Genomic DNA, 21,616 nt, shown 5'->3' with positions numbered 1-21,616 from the left:
CCCATGAAGGAGCATTTGAAAACTACTTCTTTGAGATTCCAAAATTTAACAGTTTTTGAGTAGTTGACACTTAAGAAAGAGTGGAGCAATGTCATTTACATTAGGTTCGCATACATGATAAGTCATATATATTTTTTTCTTGTGATACACACTTTTGAATAGAAAATACATTTCAAATTAGGCACTACATTGAATAATTACTAGTAGAATTTAAGACGTCAATGAAAGTCTTTTAATATGGTGGACAGAGATTTGGCTAGGTGCCTTTAGAGTTTCTTAACATACTTCACAAGCTAACATCATTTGACTTTTTCTGAAGATCAGTCTTGGTCATATGTAAATTACAGAAAATAATATTAGAAAAACTATTCACTTGATATTAAAAAAGAGGAAGTTTGATAAGAGCAACTGACCTATTACATACTGTTTTAAATTTGTTTCTAATCTCCAGCTTGGACCTTCATAGTATATATCACTTACCAATATTAACTTCTTTTTATATATCTAAAATTATTGTTCCAATGAACAAAAGGAAAACTAATGAAAAATAGAAATAATTCCCAAGTCACAATATTAAAGGCCAGAGAGATATTAACTGAATATGTTGCAGTGAGCGAATGGAGTATTAAAAAAAACTAAGGAGTTTTGCAGTGCTTATTGGAAAAATGGCATAGTAGCAAGCAAAAGGGAATACTTTTAAGCATAACTGATGTATCATAAACTTACAAAGTGAAAATTTTAATTTTTTCGTATAAAAAACATTGGCAACTTTAACTTTTGTTAACTCTCAGGATATCAATTATGAAACATTAACATATTCTGATAAAATGGCTAGATTATGATGTAATTAATCTGTGTAATTCTACAAATAGGAAATGTTCTTTATATGTGTACATATGCATATTCCTACAATCATCATATGCACATAATCAGCAGTAAACCCTATCATTCTGTGGGTTTAATGTTTGCTAGGTGCAAACATTAAACACAGTAAATGCTATATTTCACCTAAGTATCCCAAAGAAGTATATATTAAAACATATTTTCAGAGTAGATGAATAGAATTTTAGAAATAGGAAAAACATCCAATTCCACTTTGTATCTTATTGTACAGCAGATGACATTAAGATCCAGAGAGGTAAAATGATTACTGAAAGTCAAAGAACTAGCTAATTGAAGAGCTGGAATGAAAACTGCCAGGTCCACACATTCTCAGCCCTCAGGTGGCTCCTTATCTCCACATACCAACTAAAATGTGATTGGTTATATCTAGATTATATCTGCATTTGAATAGACTGTAGGTTGTTTCTCAATTGAAAGGAGACTTCTTAATTAAGCTTCTTGATTTAATTTGGGGTACATAAATGCTTGCTGTGAATTTGGACGCATTCCTGGCTTCAGACAAATCTACAAACCTGATGAAACCAGAGCTTTAATCAAGAGAATAGAAGGAACCTTTGAAATGCTAAACAATGAAATGAACTGAAGGAAATTCACCCATTTCTTTTTCTTTTCCTTTTTCCTTTTTCTCTTTACCATATAACTTTGAACCTATTTGAAATCCCCTGGAGTGCTAACTTCAGCTGAAGGGTTCAGGAGGATGTAAACTCCCAAATTTCACAGAAATGTGAAATGGAGCACTTTTCCACTTTCAAAAGTATTTTGATTTGTATCTTTTAAAGCTCATGTGGCCTTTGTCTGTCCATGACATTTTTATTTGTAGGTATGGTTTTAATTTTGTATACTAAGGCAAATGCATAAGCAAATATGAAAAGAACAAAGAGGGTCTACTGAAAAGGCAGGCAGAGAAATCCTATCTTTTACTGTTTCAGAGGATGATAAAATGGGTTGTCTTTTATTCTCTTTTTCAGTAGTATAAGAATCTCTATGGTGAGTTACAAGCAGGATTTTAGAGTTCCCATTTCTAACCAAGAATTTCATTTCAGGCCTTTTCTATGTGAATTTACAATGGCAAATTTTTTTTTAAATAGTAGGCAAATAGACTATGCAAAAGAAAACATGATTAACTTGACCTATGAGAGATTTTTGTTCTGCTAACATTGTAATATGAAGAAATAGTCAGTATAAGGCTACAACAATGTATCAATAATTAAGGGGTTAAGTGAGATATCTATTTTGAAGGAAGCATAGGGAAGATCTCTGTAAATTGCTCATGGAAATCACTTTAGGTTTGTTGTTTAAGTTAGAGATACTTGACAGATTAAAAAGTGTATCTCTAAAACTTAAGACTGAATGAACATTTTTAGAAAACTACATTTCAACACAAAAAAGGAACATACTTCACTTTGTATCATAGTATTTACATTTTGCAATGGATACCCTGAAGTAAGAAGAAAAGGGAAAGCACACAGAGGAAAAACTTCAAAAGAATAAATCAGAGTAATGATTCATATATATTTAACGTTCCATGTGTTTGAGTGTTTGTTGAAGCTTTTAGTCCCTTATGGTGCATTTTTATTAAGTGAGGTACAAGAAAGAAAGAAAAGGAATTCAGAAAATGAGGTGGAAGAATAGGAAATATTCTTGAATTCACTACTGCTAGAACATAATATTGCCAGACAATCCTTTTCACTTAACTCCTTTTGACTTACTACCTTGTCCCTAATTCTGCTGTTCTCCTACTTTCCTTCACATGCTCATCTGAACTCTGAGCCTTGGTCTTAGCATAGCATTACTGCTATCTCTGGAGAATGTCACAGCTGCTTGCTGAAGGCCCTCTGAGTGTCCTGTGTGCACCTAGGAATCTCTTTACTTTCTGTCTCTATGTTGTTGTTGTTACTATTATTATTATTATTATTATTATTATTATTTATCTCTAAGAAAGAGTATTCCTCCTTGATATAGTTTGGCTCTGTGTCCCCATCCAAATCTTATCTTGAATTGTAATCCCCACATGTAGTGGGAGTGACCTGGTGGGAGGTGACTGGATCATGGGAGCAGTTTCCCCATGCTACTCTCATGATAGTGAGTGAGTTGTCATGAGATCTGATGATTTAAAAGTGTGGCACTTCCCCTGCTCTCTCTCTAGCTCTCACTCCTGCCACCATGTAAGAAGTGCCTTGCTTCCCGTTTGCTTTCCACCATGATTGTAAGTTTCCTGAGGCCTCCACAGCTATAGAGAACTGTGAGTCAATTAAACCTCTTTCCTTTATGAATTACGCAGTCTCAAGTATGTCTTTATAGCAGTGGAAAAAGAGACCAATACACTCCTTTCAAAGGTAATTTATCACCTGCTTCCTTAAGGCATCTCCTGCACTAATTATCTACTCCTGTACATTCCTGTCCAATATCTTTGCTTTAGATTTTCCCCTGAGTAAACAAACTTAGTAATGCTTCAAGCTATTATTCTATTTCTCTATTTTCTATCACCATCAAAATGAGTTTTTAAAAATATTCTAGTTACTCTTTATTCTCTCACTTCCTACTCACTTGTTATTCCTTTATATTTTGCATAATCCCCCTGATTTTTCTCACACACTTTTTTTCGGATAAATTCTACCTCTACATCTCTAGAGTTAGTCTCTGGTTCTTGTTTGCAAGGAGCAGGTACCAACTGTGCTCCAGTTAAGTAGAAAAGCAATTTAATGAAAGAGTATCAGATCATACAAAGAACAGATGGGAAGACTATGCAAACAGTTCAAAAATTAAGCAAGAAAGAACTTATAATTGAGCAATAAAAAGACAACCCAATTTTTACAAAGGTAAGGCCAAACCACAAAGAAACCTTTTTATACCCACTAGGATGGCTACAATAAAAAGACACATAATAAGAAGTATTGGCAAAGATACGGAGAAATTGGAATGATCATAGATTGCTGGCGAGAATGTAAAATGGTGAAAATACTTCGGAAAACAGTTTGACAGTTCCTCAAGATGTTATCACTCTGTCCGTTGGTGAGTGAATGGATAAATAAAATGTGGAGTAAAGATACAAGAGAATACATTTCAGTATTTAAAAAGAAGTTACTTTTGTCATTTGCAATGACACAGATTAGCCTGGAGGTCATTATGCTAAGTGAAATAAGCTAGGCAAAGAAAGACAAATACTGCATAATCTCACTTATTATCTGGAATCTAAAAAAGTTGAATTCATAGAAGCAGAGATTAGAATGTTGGCTGCCCAGGCCTGGGGGTGGGAGAAAGGTAGAGGGAAATGCTGGTTAAAGGGACAAAGTTTTATTTAGACAGGATAAACAACTTTTGGAGATCTATTGTACATCATAGTGACTACAGTTAATATATGGTCTACTTGACAATTGCTGAAAGATTAGATCTTAAATGTCGTCACACAAAAATAATAAGTATGTGAGGTGATGGGTATGTTAGTTATCTTGATTTAATCATTTCACAGTGTGTGTGTGTGTGTGTGTGTGTGTGTGTGTATACTGAAACAGCACATTGTAAATCCACAAATATATACGATTTTTATTTGTCAATTATACTTTAATAGAGTTATCAGTGAAAATCATCTGTTAAAACAGAAGGGCAGAAAAAGTTAAACATGGTGTTGTCGTATGGCCCAGCAATTCCATTTCTACATAGCCAAGAGAAATGAAAATATGTGTGTCCACATCAAAATGTACACACAAATGTTCATAACAACATTATTCGTAATAGCTAGAAGGTGAAAACAACATGCATGTCTGCTAGCTGATGAATGGAAAAATAAAATGTAATATACCATATAATCATTTGGCAATTAAAAGGTGTGAAGTATTGATACATACAACAACCTGGAACTTTGAAAACATTATGCTAAGAGAAATAAGCCACTCACAAAATATTGCACATTGTAAGATTTCTTTTAATGAATGTCCAAAGTGGAAATATCCATAGAGATGGAAGGGAGAATATTATTAATATTTGTTCGGAGGGAGGTGAAGGTTGACTGTTAATGGGCACAGGGTTTCTTCTGGATGATGAAAGTGTTCTAAAATTAGATCATAGTGATGGTTGCAAACTCTGTTAATATACTAAAAGCTACTAAATTATAAATTTTAAATGCGTGAATTTTGTGTTGTGTGAATTATGTCTCAATGAAGCTGTTTTTATTAAAGTCAATCAGGGACCAAGGAAGGTCATTCATAATAAGGCATATCTAGCTCTGGCCACAAGACCAGTCAGATTTCCATGCTGCCAACGGTCCTGTTACACCTGAATACATGCTGCCTCTGCCACCAGTGGGCAAAGATATTGAGTGTTGGTGGTGACATGAGGCCTTTTCTCTTCTCTCTTCTCTGTGTCAGCCACCTCAGACTCATGCCCTGAGAGGGAACATCTGATTGTCCAAGTTTAAGACAAGTCTCTGAGGTCTACGGTCAAGGAGTCTGGGGGAACACGTACCTGATCTTTTATATAAAACAAAAGCAATGTTCTACTCTCTAACTATAGACAAGGGAGTTCAAACACTAGGCAGCTATAAAATGAAAACTGTTACCTAGGGTCTCTACAGGAAGATTTGGATTTGTTTTCCCTATGGTCAGTTGTACTATCTAACTAAATCACCTGCCTAAACTTGAACATTAGAATCCTCAAGATTGGGGCGAGGAGAACACTCTGGCTTTAAAAAATGTGGTACATGTATGCCATGGAATACTATGCAGCCAGGAAAAACTACAAAATCATGTGCTTTGCAGTAACATGGATGCAGCTAAAGGCTATTATTATCCTAAGCAAATTATTGCAGGAACAGAAGCCTGAATACCTTATGTTCTCACTTATAAATGAGAGCTAAACATTGAATACACATGGACATAAAGATGGGAACAATAGACACTGAGACTACTAGAGTGGGGAGAGAGGGGTAGAGAAAGGGCTGAAGAACTACCTACTGGGTACTATGCTCACTCCCTGGGTGATGAGACCATCCATACCCCAAGCCAGTATACCCATGTAACAAAACTGCACATGTACCTCCAAATCAAACAAAAAAGGGTGCTCAAGACAACCCCTTCAACCATTATTGGATACTGAATTACTGCATTCTCTCCTTTATTGGAAACTCTATTCATCCTGACACTGAAACAAATGTTAGAGTTCTTTTTGATTTCTCACTTCTCATTACTCCCTACCACCAACAAGTGGCAAAGTCTTAAACTCTGTTATTATCCACCCACTCACTTTAAAAATAAGTTATTAGTACTGCTAGTTTTAATTAGTTTAAGCCTCTGTAATTTTCCATTCAATTTATTTCAATTAAATTGTAACAGGATTTCCTTCTCTCCTAAGTTCAAACCACTTCATATGCCACTGCCTAGAACAAACTTCTCAAGGCATAGCTTGATAAGCTATTGCCCTGTTCCAAACCATCCACGATAAAACATGAATTGCATGTTAAACCAAAGTGTGATTGATATTCGAGGTCCTTAAAATTTTACCCAGTCTCCCTTTCCAAAATACTTTCCCAATTTTCTCATTTAGGTAAACATGTATTGACAAATAAGTTTTGCTTTTCACTTAAAGTATATAATTCAGTGATTTTTAGTATATTCAATGACAATTTTGAAAAATTGTTTCAAAAATAGATAAAATTAAAATCCACAGGAATAGACAAATTTGTGTCATTCCTTTATCACTACAAATCTAATAATTTCTTACTAGAAAATCTGTTATTTAAATAGGTTTAAATTTAGATAAATTAATTAAAATTTCCTAAAAATGGTAAAAGTTATTTCCCTGATCCCTTAAAAAATCTGAATAAGCATACAATTATTCAACAAGTGGCAAACTTTATTAGTGGCTATCAGATATCAGTTATAGGTAAAATGACATAAAATACATAAGCTTTTGGCCACTTACAATAGACATGTCTTTTTCAATTATAAATACCTACCCTAAAGTGTATCTAATTTTAACTGAAAAGCTTTTTCTTTTTTTTGCCGTTTTTGACTTCATGGAAGTATAACTGAAGTCCACTAAACTTCACATATTTAAAGTATACAATGTGATAACTTTTGGCATATGCATGCACACCTGGGACATGATAACCACTGTCAGGATAACAAATATTTCAATTTCTCTGAAAGTTTCTTTGGACCCATTTCTAATCTATCCCTCATGTGCCCATATATTTGTTCTGCTTTTTGTCACTATAAACTAGTTTATTGCCATGGTCTGAATGTTTGTGTCCCCCCAAAATTCACGTGTTAAAATCTTAAGCCCTAAGTGATGGTATTAGGAGGTGGGTCCTTTTGGGAGGTGATTGGGTCATGGAGGCAGAGACCTCATGAATGTAATAAGTGTGAAGGGAGCTAATTGGCTCATTCTACCATGTGAGAACACAGCAAGCAGGTGCTATATATAAATCAGCAAACAGCTCACCAGACATTGAATCTGCTGGAAACTTGATCTTGGACATCCAGCCTGTAGAGCTGTGAGAAATAAATTTCTATTGTTTATAAGCCACCTAGTTTATGGTATTTTGTTATAGCAGTGTAAATGGACTAAGATATTGATTCCCTAGAATCTTATATGAATGGATTTATAAGATGTGTTTATTTTCCCCCTTTTTGCTTTTGATTTTTGGCCTGGCTTTGTCCACTTAGCATAATCATTTTGAGATCCAACCATGTTATAGCATGAATTAATAGTTTGTTTCCATTGCTAAGTAGTGTGTTATTAAATGGATATATCACAATATGGTAACTCATCATGTGCTGGACATTTGAGTTGTTTAGAGTTTTTGTCTATTTCAAATCAAGTCGTTATGAATATTTGTGACCTGGTCTTTGTGCAGTCACACATTTTGGTTTCTCCCCGGTAAATACCTAGGAAAGGAATATCTCAAGTGTCTGATAAGTATATATTTAAGTTTACAATAAACTTTCCAACTCTTTTCCAAAGTGATTATACCATTTTATATTCCCACCGGCTATGCAGGAAAGTCCCAGTTGCCCCACATCTTTTCTGCTTCTGTTCTAATTTTTTTAATTGTTATTTTGCCCATTCTTCTGCATGGGTTGTGATGAATTTGCATCCCCAAACACTAGTCATGTTTTATACCATTTCTATAGGTCATCTGTGTACTTTCTCTTTCAAGATAACTATTAAACTCTTTTGCTCATTTAAAAAAATGCTGAATTATTTATTGTTCTATTATTGAGTTGTAAGCATTTTACCATTGACAATGTGACCGTTTGTTTTTATCAAGAAACTTTAGTAGTAAGTTTTTAAAAATAATGTATTGGTTTTATAATACACCAAGATGACAATCCATGAAAGGACATATATAAACAAAGATAATTAAAATGTGAAATACTATCTAAATTAAAAGACCATAATTCAAATTGCTAATAATAATCTTTGTGTAGAAGCAGCTGTAATTTATGAAATTCACCTACCTTCTCATGAAGACTACGAAGCCTTACCACAAATTCAATTATTTAATTACAGTAATCATGCTGTGTTTTTTGTGCTTAAATAAGCATGCATGATCACAGACAGCACAAAACCTATTTACAGGGATTTTTAGTTTTCTTTAAAATGTATTCCAAGCATCCTTTAAAGTGTATTCCAAGCATCCTTTAAAGTGACAACAGGCTATGTCCTTAAAGAAAAAGCCTTCTTTCTAAAAGAAGTATGTAATAGCTATTCAATACTGCAGTAGTGGTTATATAACTAAGTGATGGAAATGAGCAGTACTCTGCTAACTCTGTTATTAGCGTAGCAACCTTCTCTTTGGTCGTGGAGTTCTTATGTCTTATGCTAGCAGCCAACACATATTGCTTTGGATAAAAGACTTTCATTGTTTTTAGGTGTTTCTCTGTTAGAAATGATAGAAGCTCTGTATGCTGTAGCAAGAGGTCTCAGGGTAGAAATTCTAGAAGTATTTCCAGGTTGTTTTGGTTTATCTAAGGTTTTGATTGGTGATGTAAAGGCTGAAGATGGAGATGATAAAGCACATCTGTCACTGTTTTCTGTAACACTTGCATCAAAACATGGTTGTGCACCAATCATGATGAATTCTCTAAAAATTCTCCTGTCTTTGCTTAAGGCTTTCTAGGCCTACAGTTTAGATTAATAACAAATATGCAATTTCCTGTGTGTTAGACATAACGTATTTTAAGATATTCCCATAGCATGCAAATTATAATATGTAAAAAGCAGGTGCTTGAGGAAACCCAAACACAATCACCCAAGTGTCATTGAGGTGATCTTCTGAAGTCAGAGGATCTCCTTGAGTATAAAAGGATCCAAGTGGGCGGGAGATAATGCTGTCTTTCATGGCTGACTGATATGTGCTAGACTAAACATACTTTGTCCAGTTGCAGGAGTAGTTGTCTTAACTCCAACAAGAGGACTCTGCATTAAGAAAATGTTTGACTCTCTTCTTGAAACTAAAAGTGTTGATCCAAGCCCTGGTCTAAAAATGTCATTTTATATATACTTCTAACTGGTGGAGCTCCACTTTTATCTTTATGAGCTGGTGTAACTGACTATGGCCGTGGTGAGCCACCTGCAAGTAAACATGATCTCATTTCCATTACTCCTACTAGGACCACTAATTGATTGAACTTATAGACTCACTGGAAAATCCATCATTAAAAAGACAGGTAAGAACTGGACATTATCTCCTGGCTTTGGAGATGTGGATGGATGAACTCACCGTCACTGGTTCAGATCCCAGCGTGGGCACGTATGGTTTCATAGCAAAGGCTGCCATTGTGGCAGGAACTACACTAATCCTGGGACCTTGAGAGTTGTAAACATTCTTATATCTTTTTCTAATTTATGTGTTTTGAATATTTTCTCTTAGGTTATAGCTTGCCATTTCATTCCTCCACTCTATCTTTAGAATAATATGTTTTAAATTTTAAATAAGTCCAATTTGTATTTTTTTTTTAATTTATGGTTCATTGCTGTTGTTTCCTATGTAAGAAAACTTTGATCACCAGGAGGTTGCAAAGATTTTCTCTTATTTTTTTCCTCCAGGAATATTATAGCTTTTGATTTTATATTTACGTCTATGATTCACTTTGGGTATATTTTTATGTGCAATGTATGATAAGAGTTGCCACTCATTTATTTTTCCATATGGGTATCCAGTTGATACCACATTTCTTAGATTGCCTAGAAGGCATTGTTCCATTGATCTATATGTTACTTTGCTCAAGGTCCATAGTCTTGATTACTGTACTTTTAGAATATGTCTTGAAATCATGTATAGTAAGACCTTCTCTACTTTGTTCTTTTCTTGAAAAAATTGCTTTAACTATATTAGGTTTTTTTGTGTTTTCATATAAATTTTAAAATTCCTTTGTTAAATTCTACAAAGAAGGCTGCTGCAATTTTAATTGTCTCCTCATTTGTTCAATTGCCAAAAAATTATGCCCCTATTATTATTTGCTTTACCTTATAATCTTCTGGGAATTGATATTTGCTGATTGAATACTTCGGGAAAGAGCAGCCCACCTGCCACGGGTATACCATGTCGCATTGTACCAGATACAACCTTTTTGTTCCTGACACAAAGCACTGAATTCAGTGGTAAGTGGTTGTGATAATACTGACAATATTTATATGCTTAGAAAATAGAGGAAGCAGTCATGATTTGACATCACTGAAACCTCTGCTGGGTGACCAGTATTGAGTTGCCCTCTGAAACTGGATTTTGGCAAAGCTAGTGGAGACTCTACATGTTCTGCCTCTAATTTAGTTTTCTTGCTTATATATTGATATTTGATATATATCATATATTTGTATGTGTATATACATGCACAAACACACATATGTTTATGTGTGTCTGCTTTCTATCCTTATGTCTGTATTCTATCCTTAATCCTATTTTGGAATAAATAGTTTCTGACAGGATGATGTTCAGCCTTGAGTCACGTAATATGTTACATTGCATATTCCATTGAAACAAAATCTCTAGGTTTATTTGTATTTTCTAGAAAGTTACTAATAGAGTTATACTGATAGAGTAGATCTGGCAGAAATTTACAATAAAACATATTGAGTGAGAATTATTTTTAAGAATTTACAAATATTTTAATTATTCATTGTAATTGTTTGCTTTTCCAAAAAGCAAACACAGCATCAAATGATGAACTTCTATAGGTTTATTAATTTCTGCTTATTCAGCCCCATAATTCTTACAGATGAATTTTTATCACAGTCTTCACAATTTCATGGTATATATTAATTTCCTTTAGAATTTTGGTTTTGTTGGGTTAGTCTGAGATTCTATGATGATTAAAAACTGTATACTTGTTCACTAAAGAGCCCTAGTGTAAGAATACTTTTTTTTTTTTTTTTTTTTGAGACAGAGTTTCGCTCTTATCACCCAGGGTGGAGTGCAATGGCACGATCTCGGCTCACTGCAACCTCCGCCTCTCAGGTTCAAGCGATTCTTCTGCCTCCGCCCCCCAAGTAGCTGGGATTACAGGCATGCCCCACCACGCCGGCTAATTTTGTATTTTCAGTAGAGATGGGGTTTCTCCATGTTGGTCAGGCTGGTCTCGAACTCTTGACCTCAAGTGATCCACCTGCCTCAAACTCCCAAAGTGTTGGGATTACAGGTGTGAGTCACCATGCCCAGCGGTTATTCTTATACTAAAAAAGTATTCACAGCCGGGCACAGGTCAGGAGTTCAACATCAAGCCCGGCCATCACGGTGAAACCCCATCTCTACTAAAACTACAAAAAATTAGCCAGGTGAGGTGGTCCTAGCTACCTGGAACGTTGAGGTGGGAGGATTGCTTGCACCCAGGAGATGGAGGCTACAGTGAGCTATGATCACCACTGCACTGGTGGTACAGGTGCATGCCTGTAATCCCAGCTACTCGGGAGGCTGAGGCATGAGAATTGCTTGAACCTGGGAGGCGGAGGTTGCAGTGAGCCAAGACCGTGCCACTGCACTCCATCCAGCCTAGGTGACACAGTGAGATTCTGCTCAAAAAAAAAAAAAAAAAAAAAAAAAAAAAATTCACTGTTTATCTGAAATTAAGTTTTAACTGGGTGTTCTTTTTTTTTTTGAGACAGAGTCTAGCTTTGTCACCCAGGCTAGAGTGCAATGGCGCAATCTTGGCTCACTACAACCTCTGCCTCCGGGGTTCAAGCAATTCTGCCTGCCTCAGCCTCCCGAGTAGCTGGGATTACAGGCGCCCGCCATCTGGCCAGGCTGGTCTCAAACTCCTGACCTCAGGTGATCCGCCCACCTCGACCTCCCAAAGTGCTGAGATTACAGGCGTGAGCCACCGCGCCTGGCCTAATTTTTATTTCTTTGTAGAGACGGAGTCTCACTTTCTTGCCCAGGCTGGTCTCAAACTCCTTGCCCCAAGTGATCCTCCCACCTTGGCCTCCCAAAGAGCTGGGATTACAGGCATGAGCCACCGCTCCTGGCCAACGGTGTCCTATCTTATCTCACAACCCTATTCCTGGAGAATCTGGCATAGGGAGTTGGAGCTATGGCTCAGGGACACTGACCTTGGAGACTGAACCCTGGTCTGAGGTCTGCAGGGAAATTTTCAAAGGGAAAATGTCTGAGTACTTGTTTCAGAAACTTCCAGAGGCAGAAAGCAGGAGACCTGTACAACCTGTGAGCTAAGAAGACAGACCTGGCCGGATGCGGTGGCCCATGGCTGTAATCCTAGCACTTTGGCAGGCTGAGGCGGGTGGATCACTTGAGGTCAGGTGTTCGAGACCAACTTGGCCAACATGGTGAAACCCTGTCTCTACTAAAAATACAAAAATTAGCCGAGCATGGTGGCACACAGTTGTAATCCCAGCTAATCAGGAGGTTGAGGCAGGAGAATCACTGGAACCCAGGACGTGGAGGTTGCAGTGAGCCAAGATTGTGCCGCTGCACTCCAGCCTGGGTGACAGAGCAAGACTCCATCTCAAAAAAAAAAGACAGAAGACAGAGCTGAGCTGAATGCAGAACTGTGGGGAAAAATAAAGGGGAGGGGCCGGGCGCGGTGGCTCATGCCTGTAATCCCAGTACTTGGGGAGGCCGAGGCGGGTGGATCACAAGGTCAGGAGATCGAGACCATCCTGGCTAACATGGTGAAACCCTGTCTCTACTAAAAATGCAAAAAATTAGCCAGGCACGGTGGCGGGTGCCTGTAGTCCCAGCTACTTGGGAGGCTGAGGCAGGAGAATGGCGTGAACCCGGGAGGCGGAGCCTGCAGTGAGTCGAGATCACACCATTGCACTCCAGCCTGGGGACAGAGTGAGACTCCATCTCAAAATAAATAAATAAATAAATAATAAATAAAGGGGAGGTGGAGCCCAGCCGGGATGAGAAGGATGCTGGCTAGGTGGGCAGGGGCTGAGGGGACCCTGGAGCTGTGTCTCCTGACCTCTCACCCCTGAGCAGCCCCCCTGCCCTGCCCTGCCTGCCTGTAGCCAATTCCCAAATGTCAGCCCCCACCCCACCCCTTGAGGCCGGCTGCCCAGCTCCATGCACTTACTCGTCATGCCGCCGGCTCTTGGACTGGTCGGGCTGCAGCCGGAACCAGCCCTCCTCCTGCTGCGCCACCCGCAGTCTCTGGACATCGATCACCACCTGGGGACATAGTGGCAGTTTTCCTGGAGCTGGGAGACCTGGGTCTCCTCCTTGCCAACTACTGTTCTTAGTGGGGAGGGGCCCCTTCCAAGGGTCCCTGAGTGCCAGTGGTGGTGGGGGGAAGTTGCTGGTTCTGGCAGACGGTGGAGGTGGGGGGGTAGTCCCAGGCTTCCTGAGTGTCTCTCTTTGGGGAAGCCGGAGGGAGGTCCCTGAGGATGGGACGGCTGCAATGGAGCCAGGTGCTGGGGGACAGCAGGTGCAGCCTGCCGGGGGAGGAGGGGGAGCGGGGCGGTGGTGCTCACTTTGCCCAGGAAGTCGTTTCGGCTGACAAGGTCCCAGTCCCAGGCCTCCACGCACAGCGCCTCCATGGCCCCCTCCTGCAGCTCAAATTCAAACGTCTCATTCCAGCGTGGGTAGCATGACTTCTTCACGATCTGCCCAGAGGAGGGTGGGAGGGGCTTAGGCTGATGCCACTGGACTCCCCAGGCTGGGCAAAAGGCAGAGCTGCCCTAGACACCTCCCCTGGGTTCCCCACAGCCTCCTCGCCTTGGAGGTTCTGCCACAGCAGAGGTTAAAATGTCCTGTCCAAGCTCCCACCCATTTCTCAGATGGGGAGAACTGAGGCCCAGGGTGGGGAAAAGATGTATCCGAGGCCACACAGCAAAACAGTACTGACTATGAGGATGTGGTGAACAGGGAATACCTCTACACTGCTGGTGGGAATGTGAACTAGTACAACCACTATGGAAAACAGCGGAGATTCCTTAACTAACTAAAAGTAGAACTACCATTTGATTCAGCAATCCCACTACTGGGTATCTACCCAGAGGAGAAGTCATTATACAAAAAAGATACTTGCACACATATGTTTTTGTTTTGTTTGTTTTGTTTTGTTTTTGAAACAGTCTTGCTCTGTCGCCCAGGCTGGAGTGCAGTGGCACGATCTCAGCTCACTGCAACCTCCGCCTTCTGGGTTCAAGTGATTCTCCTGCCTCAGCCTCCCAAGTAGCTGGGATTTGAGGGGCCTGCCGCTACGCCCGGCTAATTTTTGTATTTTTAGTAGAGACGGGGTTTCACCATGTTGGCCAGGCTGGTCTCAAACTCCTGGCCTCAAGCAATCTGCCAGCCTTGGCCTCCCACAGTGCTGGGATTACAGGTGTGAGCCACTGCGCCTGGCCAAGATACTTGCAGACGCATGTTTATAGCAGCACAATTCGCAATTGCAAAAATGTGAAACCAGCCCAAATGTCCATCAATCAACAAGTGGATAAAGAAACTGTGGTATATATATACGATGGAATACTACTCAGCCATAAAAAAGGAATGAATTAATGGCATTCACAGCAACCTGGATTGGATTGGAGATTATTATTCTAAGTGTAGTAACTCAGGAATGGAAAACCAAACATCGTTATGTTCTCACTCATATGTGGGAGCTAAGCTATGAGGACGCAAAGGCATAACAATGACACAGTGGACTTTGGGGACTCGGGGGGGAAGGTTGGGAAGGGGGTGAGGGATAAAAGACTACAAATTGGGTGCAGTGTATACTGCTCGGGTGATGGGTGAACCAAAATCTCATAAATCACCACTAAGAACTTATGTAACCAAACACCACCTGTTCCCCAATAACCTATGGAAATAAAATATTAAAAAACAAAGCAAAACAAACAAAAAACACAGGGCTGGGCGTGGTGGCTCATGCCTGTAATCCCAGCACTTTGGGAAGCCGAGGCGGGAGGATCACTTGAGGCCAGGAGTTCGAGACCAGCCTGGCCAACGTGGTGAAACCCCATCTCTACTAAAAATACAAGAAATTAGCCTGGTGTGGTGGTGTCTGCCTGTAATCTTAGCTACTCGTGTGGCTGAGGCAGGAGAATCTCTCGAACTGGGAAGGCAGAGCCTGCAGTGAGCTGAGATCCAGCCACTGCACTCCAGCCTGGGTGACAGGGTGGGACTTGGCCTCAAAAAAAAAAAAAAACACCACAAAACACAAAACAAAAACAGTAGCAACTATACTGAGAAAGCAGACCTTGGTGTCTTCGTGCCCAGGACTGGGCCCTCGACTCTGGACGTTTCCTGGGGGTGGGGAGGGCAGCATGGGTGTTCCCAAATAAACCCCACTCCGGCTGTCTCAATCCCCTCCTTACCCCCAAGCATAGCCAGGAGTGAGCGAAGTTGGCCCCAGAGGTCCTGGGACCTATTATGTCCCCTCAGAGAGGTCGCCCCTTTCCCTGGGCCTCCTCTGTAAGACTGTGGCCCCCAATCTGTCCCACCAGGGGACGGGGAGCAGGTGGTGAGGTGAGCAACGGGGGCGTGGCTGGCACGTCCCCCGAGCCCCCTGCCCCTTCCCTGCCCTCTGGCCTCCTCACCGAGGTCTCCTGTGTCCGGCCCTTGTAGCGCACTCGGACGAAGGGGTCAGATGCGCCATTGCGGTCCTTTGGGGCCAGATCCCTGGTGGGGGTGGAGGAAGATTGGATCATCGACTTGTCCCTGAGCCCCCCCTCCCCCACTTGTCACCACCATTATGTAACCACAGCGGGCCAAAAGGCCTGGGCACATTCCGTCCCTGGCAAGCTGACTGTGGACAGTGCGCCTCTGCCCTTTCTGGGCCCTGCTCCCATAGCCATCTCCCCAGGATCGCCCATGTGGCCAAGAACCCCCCAAGGTAGAGGCCATGGGTCCTTCCCACCAGGCAGCTGCAGGCCAGTGGCTGCACCTTGCTCTGGGGGTGGCAGGGGGGTGGTGTGAGTGCTGCCAGGGAACCGCCGGGGCAATGTTCCCAGCCCTCCATTCCCAGGGCTACCCTGAGCCTCGGTTTCCTCATCAGGAAAATGGAAAAGTGAATCGCTACTGGGCTCAGGTTTAGGGAGAGAGTGTGTTTCTGGAAGGTCTGCCCCAGTAATGTCGCTCTACTTGGTGGAGGAGTGAGGTGCAGCCCTGATGGGCGGCCCTGCCCTTTCTCCATAGATGGGTCTTTACACAGCCCTAGTCTAGTCACGGTACCCCTAGCTTTTTTTTTTTTTGAGACGGAGTCTCGCTCTGTCGCCCAGGCTGGAGTGTAATGGTGCAATCTTAGCTCACTGCAACCTCCGCCTCCCGGGTTCAAGTAATTCTCCTGCCTCAGCCTCCTGAGTAGCTGGGATTACAGGTGCCTGCCACCACGCCCAGCTAATTTTCGTATTTTTAGTAGAGACGGGGTTTCACCAGGTTGGCCAGGCTGCCCTCGAACTCCTGACCTCAGGTGATCCGCCTGCCTTGGCCTCCCAAAGTGCTGGGATTACAGGCGTGAGCCACCGCGCCTGGCCCTTTTATTCTTTTCTTTTTTTTTTTAAACAGGGTCTTGCTCTGTTGCTCAGGCTGGAGTACAGTGATGCAATCATAGCTCACTGCAGCCTCCACCTCCTGGGCTCAAGCGATCCTCCCACGTCAGCCTCCCAAGTAGCTGGCACTATAGGTGTGCCCCACCACACCTGGCTAATTTTTAAATTTTTTTGTAGAGACAGGATCTTGCTGTTGCCCAGGCTGGTCTCGAAATCCGGGCCTCAAGAGATCCTCCCACCTCTGCTTCCCAAAGCACTGGGATTACTGGAGTGAGCCACTGCACCCTGCCAGTATCCCCTACTTAGAACTCTTTGTGGAAGAACACCAAAGCCCACTCATCTTCGATATTTTAAGCCTCTCATACCTGCCTTTCTTCCCCCTCAAGACTGTCTAATAAAACCCCAACATTGAGGCTGGGTGCAGCGGCTCATTCCTATAATCCCAGCACTTTGGGAAGGAGGCTGAGGCAGGAGAATTGCTTGAACCTGGGGAGGCAGAGGTTGCAGTGAGCCAAGAAAACGCCCCTGCACTCCAGCCTGGGCGACAGAGCCAGACTGCCTCAAAAAAAAAAAAAAAAAAAAAAAACCACCAAAAAAAAAAAACCAGCCCGGGTGCAGTGGCTCACGCCTGTAATCCCAGTACTTTGGGAGGCCGAGGCAGGCAGATCACCTGAGGTCAGGAGTTTGAGACCAGCCTAGCCAACATAGCGAAGTCCCGTCTCTACTAAAAATACAAAAAATTAGCCGGGCGTGGTGGTGCACACCTGTAATCCCAGCTACTAGGGAGGCTGAGGCAGGAGAATTGCTTGAACCCAGAAGGTGGAGGTTGCAGCGAGCTGAGATCGGGCCACTGCACTCCAGCCTGGATGATGGAGCTAGATTGTCTCAAAAACAAAAAACAAAAAAACCCCAAGGTTTTACTGAAATATTGAGAATCTCCCCAGAAAAAATAAGGAGGAAATGTTCTTTCTTCCTCTGCAGCAAATGGACCTTCTTAGGCTGACTTGGAATTGCAGCAGGAGTCTCATTGCCGAGGACAACGGGGGACAAGTCCCCTCACTCTGAGAGAGGCCTGGACATTCCTCTCCCCTGCTAGGACTCACTAGAAGGCCAACCACTGTGGCCCCAGAGGATGGGAGAGGGGAGATTCCTGGAGAGAGGGGAGGGCCAGGGAGACATGCTTCCATGCCTCCCATCTCCGTGGGTGACGATGGGTGCCTGGGAGAAGTGGCCCCGAGGTCCCAGAGCCCGGCCACGTGTGTGAGTGGGTGCACACGTGTGCATGCCTGTCCCCCAGACAGCCTGGTGCCCGGAAAGGATAAGGATGGAGGAAGCGGGTGAGTTGGGGTGGGGTGGGGGGGAATGAATGGCAGAGGCCAGAGAGTGAGCGAGTGTGGGGGCGTGGCTGAGGCTCGGCCCAAGCCCAGACATTTTCCATCCATTTCTATTTTCCCAGGACAGAAAATAACTCCCGGGAAGCCAGAGTGAGCAACATGGGCATCATCTGACCCACACCCCTCTGCCCAAGGGAAGTCTTCCTCTTAGACAGGCTGACCCCTCAAGGGTGGGGGGAACACTGGCTCCATAGAGCTGCCTGGCTGGGGGCCACCCTCCTGCCTCACAGGCAGGGAGCGACTTGGGGAGGTGGGTTTGGAGCCGGAAGGGAAGACGCTTCTCACGGACAGAGTGTGACTCAGACCCAGGCCCAGACGGGAGTGCAGCCTGCAGCTAAAAATACCCTGGGGGTTTGGGGGTGGCCCTGTCACAGGTGACTCAGGCCCATGGAACCATCCAAACCACTGTCCCTCCTTGGGGGAACCCTCAATTTGCCCATCGGGAGATTTTCAGCAACTCTTTTCACCCCCCCAGCCCCACGAGGGACCCACTTACACACACTCCCACCAGGCCAAGTTCACACTGGCGTTAAACATAGGGAAGCCGGCCTTAGCACTGGGGGACTGAGGCTGTGTGATCAGAGTTCGGGGTCTCCTCACCCGTACCCCCTACTCCACTCCTCTGTGATGGCTCCAGTTCCTCCATGAGAACATTAGACTGTCCCTTAAGGGACATATCCCCTTGAGTGGAAATCACCCAAGAAGCATCTTCAAGTCCAGAAAACCTCCCCAGACCCTCTCTTTTTTCTTTCTTTTTTTTTTTTTTTGAGATGCAGTCTCGCTTGTCACCCAGGCTGGAGTGCAGTGGCGCCATCTCGGCTCACTGCAACCTCTGCCTCCTGGGTTCAAGACTCCTGCCTCAGCCTCCTGAGTAGCTGAGATTACAGGCGCCTGCCACCATGCCCGGCTAATTGTTGTATTTTTAGTAGAGACAGGGTCTCACCATGGTGGTCAGGCTGGTCTTGAACTCCTGGCCTCAGGTGAACCACCTGCCTCGGCCTCCCAAAGTGCTGGGATTACAGGTGTGAGACACCGTGCCTGGCGAGACCCTCTCTTGAGAGCAGGCTTTGATGGGAGGTGGCCAGCTCTGGGACCAGGAGGTAGAGGTGGGGCGAGGGGGTGCTCAGCTTCCTCATTGGGTTTCTCTAGTTGCAGGGGACCCACTGCCCGCCCCCAGGCCCCTGAGTCTCACCTGGCCTCCAGCACAGAGCAGCGTAGCCGGCAGGCCCGGGCCCCTGGCCGCACTTCCAGCCGCAGGTGGATCTCGCCCTGCACCTCCTCATCGGGGTCAACCTCCGTCAGGTGGGCCCACCCGCTGAAACCTGTGGGGTCAGCTCAGCCAGGGACCCGGCCCTGAACCCCCATACCCTCCACCCTCAGCCCCACCAGGCACCTTGAGGCACCTCCATAATCTCCTGGGAATCCCCTAGGCACCCGTGAAGCAGGGGCTGGTATCCCCAATGACAGATGGGGAAACTGAGGCTCAGCAGGTGAAGAAACAGCAGTTGGAAGAGCTGGGATTAGAATCTAAGTCAGTGACCTGGGGCCTGTGCCCTCACTATTGTGTCATTTTTGTCGTCGTCGTTTTTAGAGACAGGGTCTCACCCTGTGAGCCAGGTGTGGTGGTGCATGCCTGTAATCCCAGCTCCTCAGGAGGCTGAGGCAGGAGAATTGCTTGAACTCAGATCGCGCCATTGCACTCCAGACTGGGTGACAGAGCAAGACCCCATCTCAAAAAAAAAAAAAAGATGGAGTCTTGCTATGTTGCTCAGGCTGGTCTCAAACTCCTGACCTCAAGCAATCCTCCCACCTCAGCCTCCCAAGGTGCTAGGATTATAAGCGTGGGCCGCTGTACCCAGCCAGATTCCCCATCTTAAAACGGGAAGAGAGTGGCCCTCCCCTAGGGCTGCTGGGAGGAGGGTCTGAGGCCCAGATGGAGAAGCTACAAGATTGCACCATTGCACTCCAGACTGGGTGACAGAGCAAGACCCCATCTCAAAAAAAAAAAAAAAAGATGGAGTCTTGCTATGTTGCTCAGGCTGGTCTCAAACTCCTGACCTCAAGCCATCCTCCCACCTCAGCCTCCTAAGGTGCTGGGATTATAAGTGTGGGCCGCTGTACCCAGCCAGATTCCCCATCTTAAAACAGGAAGAGAGTGGCCCTCCCCTAGGGCTGCTGGGAGGAGGGTCTGAGGCCTGGATGGGGCAGCTACAAGGCACCCGGAGGAATAGCCTCACTGGGGCCACTAGACCCCAGAGACGCTGGCTAAGGCTGCAGGTGGGAAAGCCCTTTGGCCTGGCAGGGGCCAAGAAGCCCCATGAGTCAGCAGAACCTGCCTCCGCCCTGCCCCCATCCCTGGCCCAGCGTCACAGACAGGAGCAGGTGTGTGTGGGGGGAAGCCAGTAAGCGGGACACAAAGGCTCTGATGGCAGAGCCCATAGCATCCAAGAACTGGTTTGAACCCTCAGAGAAGCCCAGAGAAGGCAAAGAGCTGCCCAAGGTCACACACAGTGAGGCTGGCACAGGGCTGAACCCTCAAAATCATGTCTGGGCAGAGCATGGTGGTTCACACCTGTAATCCTAGCACCTTGGGGAGGCCAAGGCGGAAGGATCTGTCAAAGCCAGGAGTTCAAGACCAGCCTGGGCAACAGAGTGAGACCCCCATCTCCATTTTTTTTTTTTTTTGAGACAGAGTCTTGCTGTCACCTAGGCTGGAGTGCAATGGTGCAATCTTGGCTCACTGCAACCTCTGCCTCCCAGGTTCAAGAGATTTTCCTGTCTCAGCCTCCCTAGTAGCTGGGATTACAGGTGAGTGCCACCATGCCCAGGTAATTTTTATATTTTTAGTAGAGACAGGGTTTCACCATGTTGACGAGGCTGGTCTTGAACTCCTAATCTCAAGTGAATTGCCACTGGGATTACAGGTGTGAGCCACCATGCACGGCCTCCATCTTTGTTTTTCTTTTGGAGATGGAGTCTTGCTCTGTCATCCAGGTTGGAGTGCAATGGCGTGATCTTGACTCACTGCAACCTCCGCCTCCTGGATTCAAGCGATTCTCCTGCCTCAGCCTCCTGAGTAGCTGGGATTACAGGTGCCCACCACCACGTCCAGCTAATTTTTTGTATTTTTAGTAGAGACAGAGTTTTGCCATGTTGGCCAGGCTGGTCTTGAACTCCTGACCTCAGGTGATCCACCTGCCTCGGCCTCCCAAAGTGCTGGGATTATAGGTGTGAGCCACTGCACCCGGCCTCTATTTTATTTTTTGTTTTTATTTTTTATTCATTTATTTATTTATTTTTGAGGTGGAGTCTTGCTCCGTTGCTGAGGCTGGAGTGCAGTGGCGCCATCTCGGCTTACTGCAAGCTCTGCC

At 43.9% G+C, this 21,616-nt stretch overlaps 1 protein-coding gene and 1 pseudogene across 6 annotated transcripts in view; both read right to left on the bottom strand.

Moving 5' to 3' along the window:
• The window catches only part of LOC129392994 (ras GTPase-activating protein 4-like), a 45,973-nt gene that overhangs the window by 20,982 nt on the left and 3,375 nt on the right, over positions 1–21,616 (bottom strand). For 5 of the 6 annotated variants that reach the window (XR_008625988.2, XR_008625987.2, XM_063605833.1 and 2 more), the window contains exons 4-7: positions 19,438–19,567; positions 15,901–15,982; positions 13,831–13,962; positions 13,434–13,528 (exon numbers count right to left, since the gene is read on the bottom strand). Coding sequence is in view for 4 of the 6 variants with exons in the window: in XM_063605833.1 (XP_063461903.1) it covers positions 13,434–13,528; positions 13,831–13,962; positions 15,901–15,982; positions 19,438–19,567 (439 nt within the window). In the remaining 2 variants the exon portion in view is untranslated. Of the gene's footprint in view, positions 1–7,341; positions 7,392–13,433; positions 13,529–13,830; positions 13,963–15,900; positions 15,983–19,437; positions 19,568–21,616 lie in introns of all 6 variants that reach the window. The other variant, XM_055115117.2, reaches the window with a different exon arrangement.
• On the bottom strand, positions 7,527–13,430 carry LOC134730693 (nucleoporin NUP35-like; annotated as a pseudogene).

This window comes from Pan paniscus, chromosome 6 (genome assembly GCF_029289425.2).
Source record: "Pan paniscus chromosome 6, NHGRI_mPanPan1-v2.0_pri, whole genome shotgun sequence".
In the NCBI taxonomy this organism is placed as follows: domain Eukaryota; kingdom Metazoa; phylum Chordata; class Mammalia; order Primates; family Hominidae; genus Pan; species Pan paniscus.
This window is presented reverse-complemented; position numbering and strand designations above follow the sequence as displayed.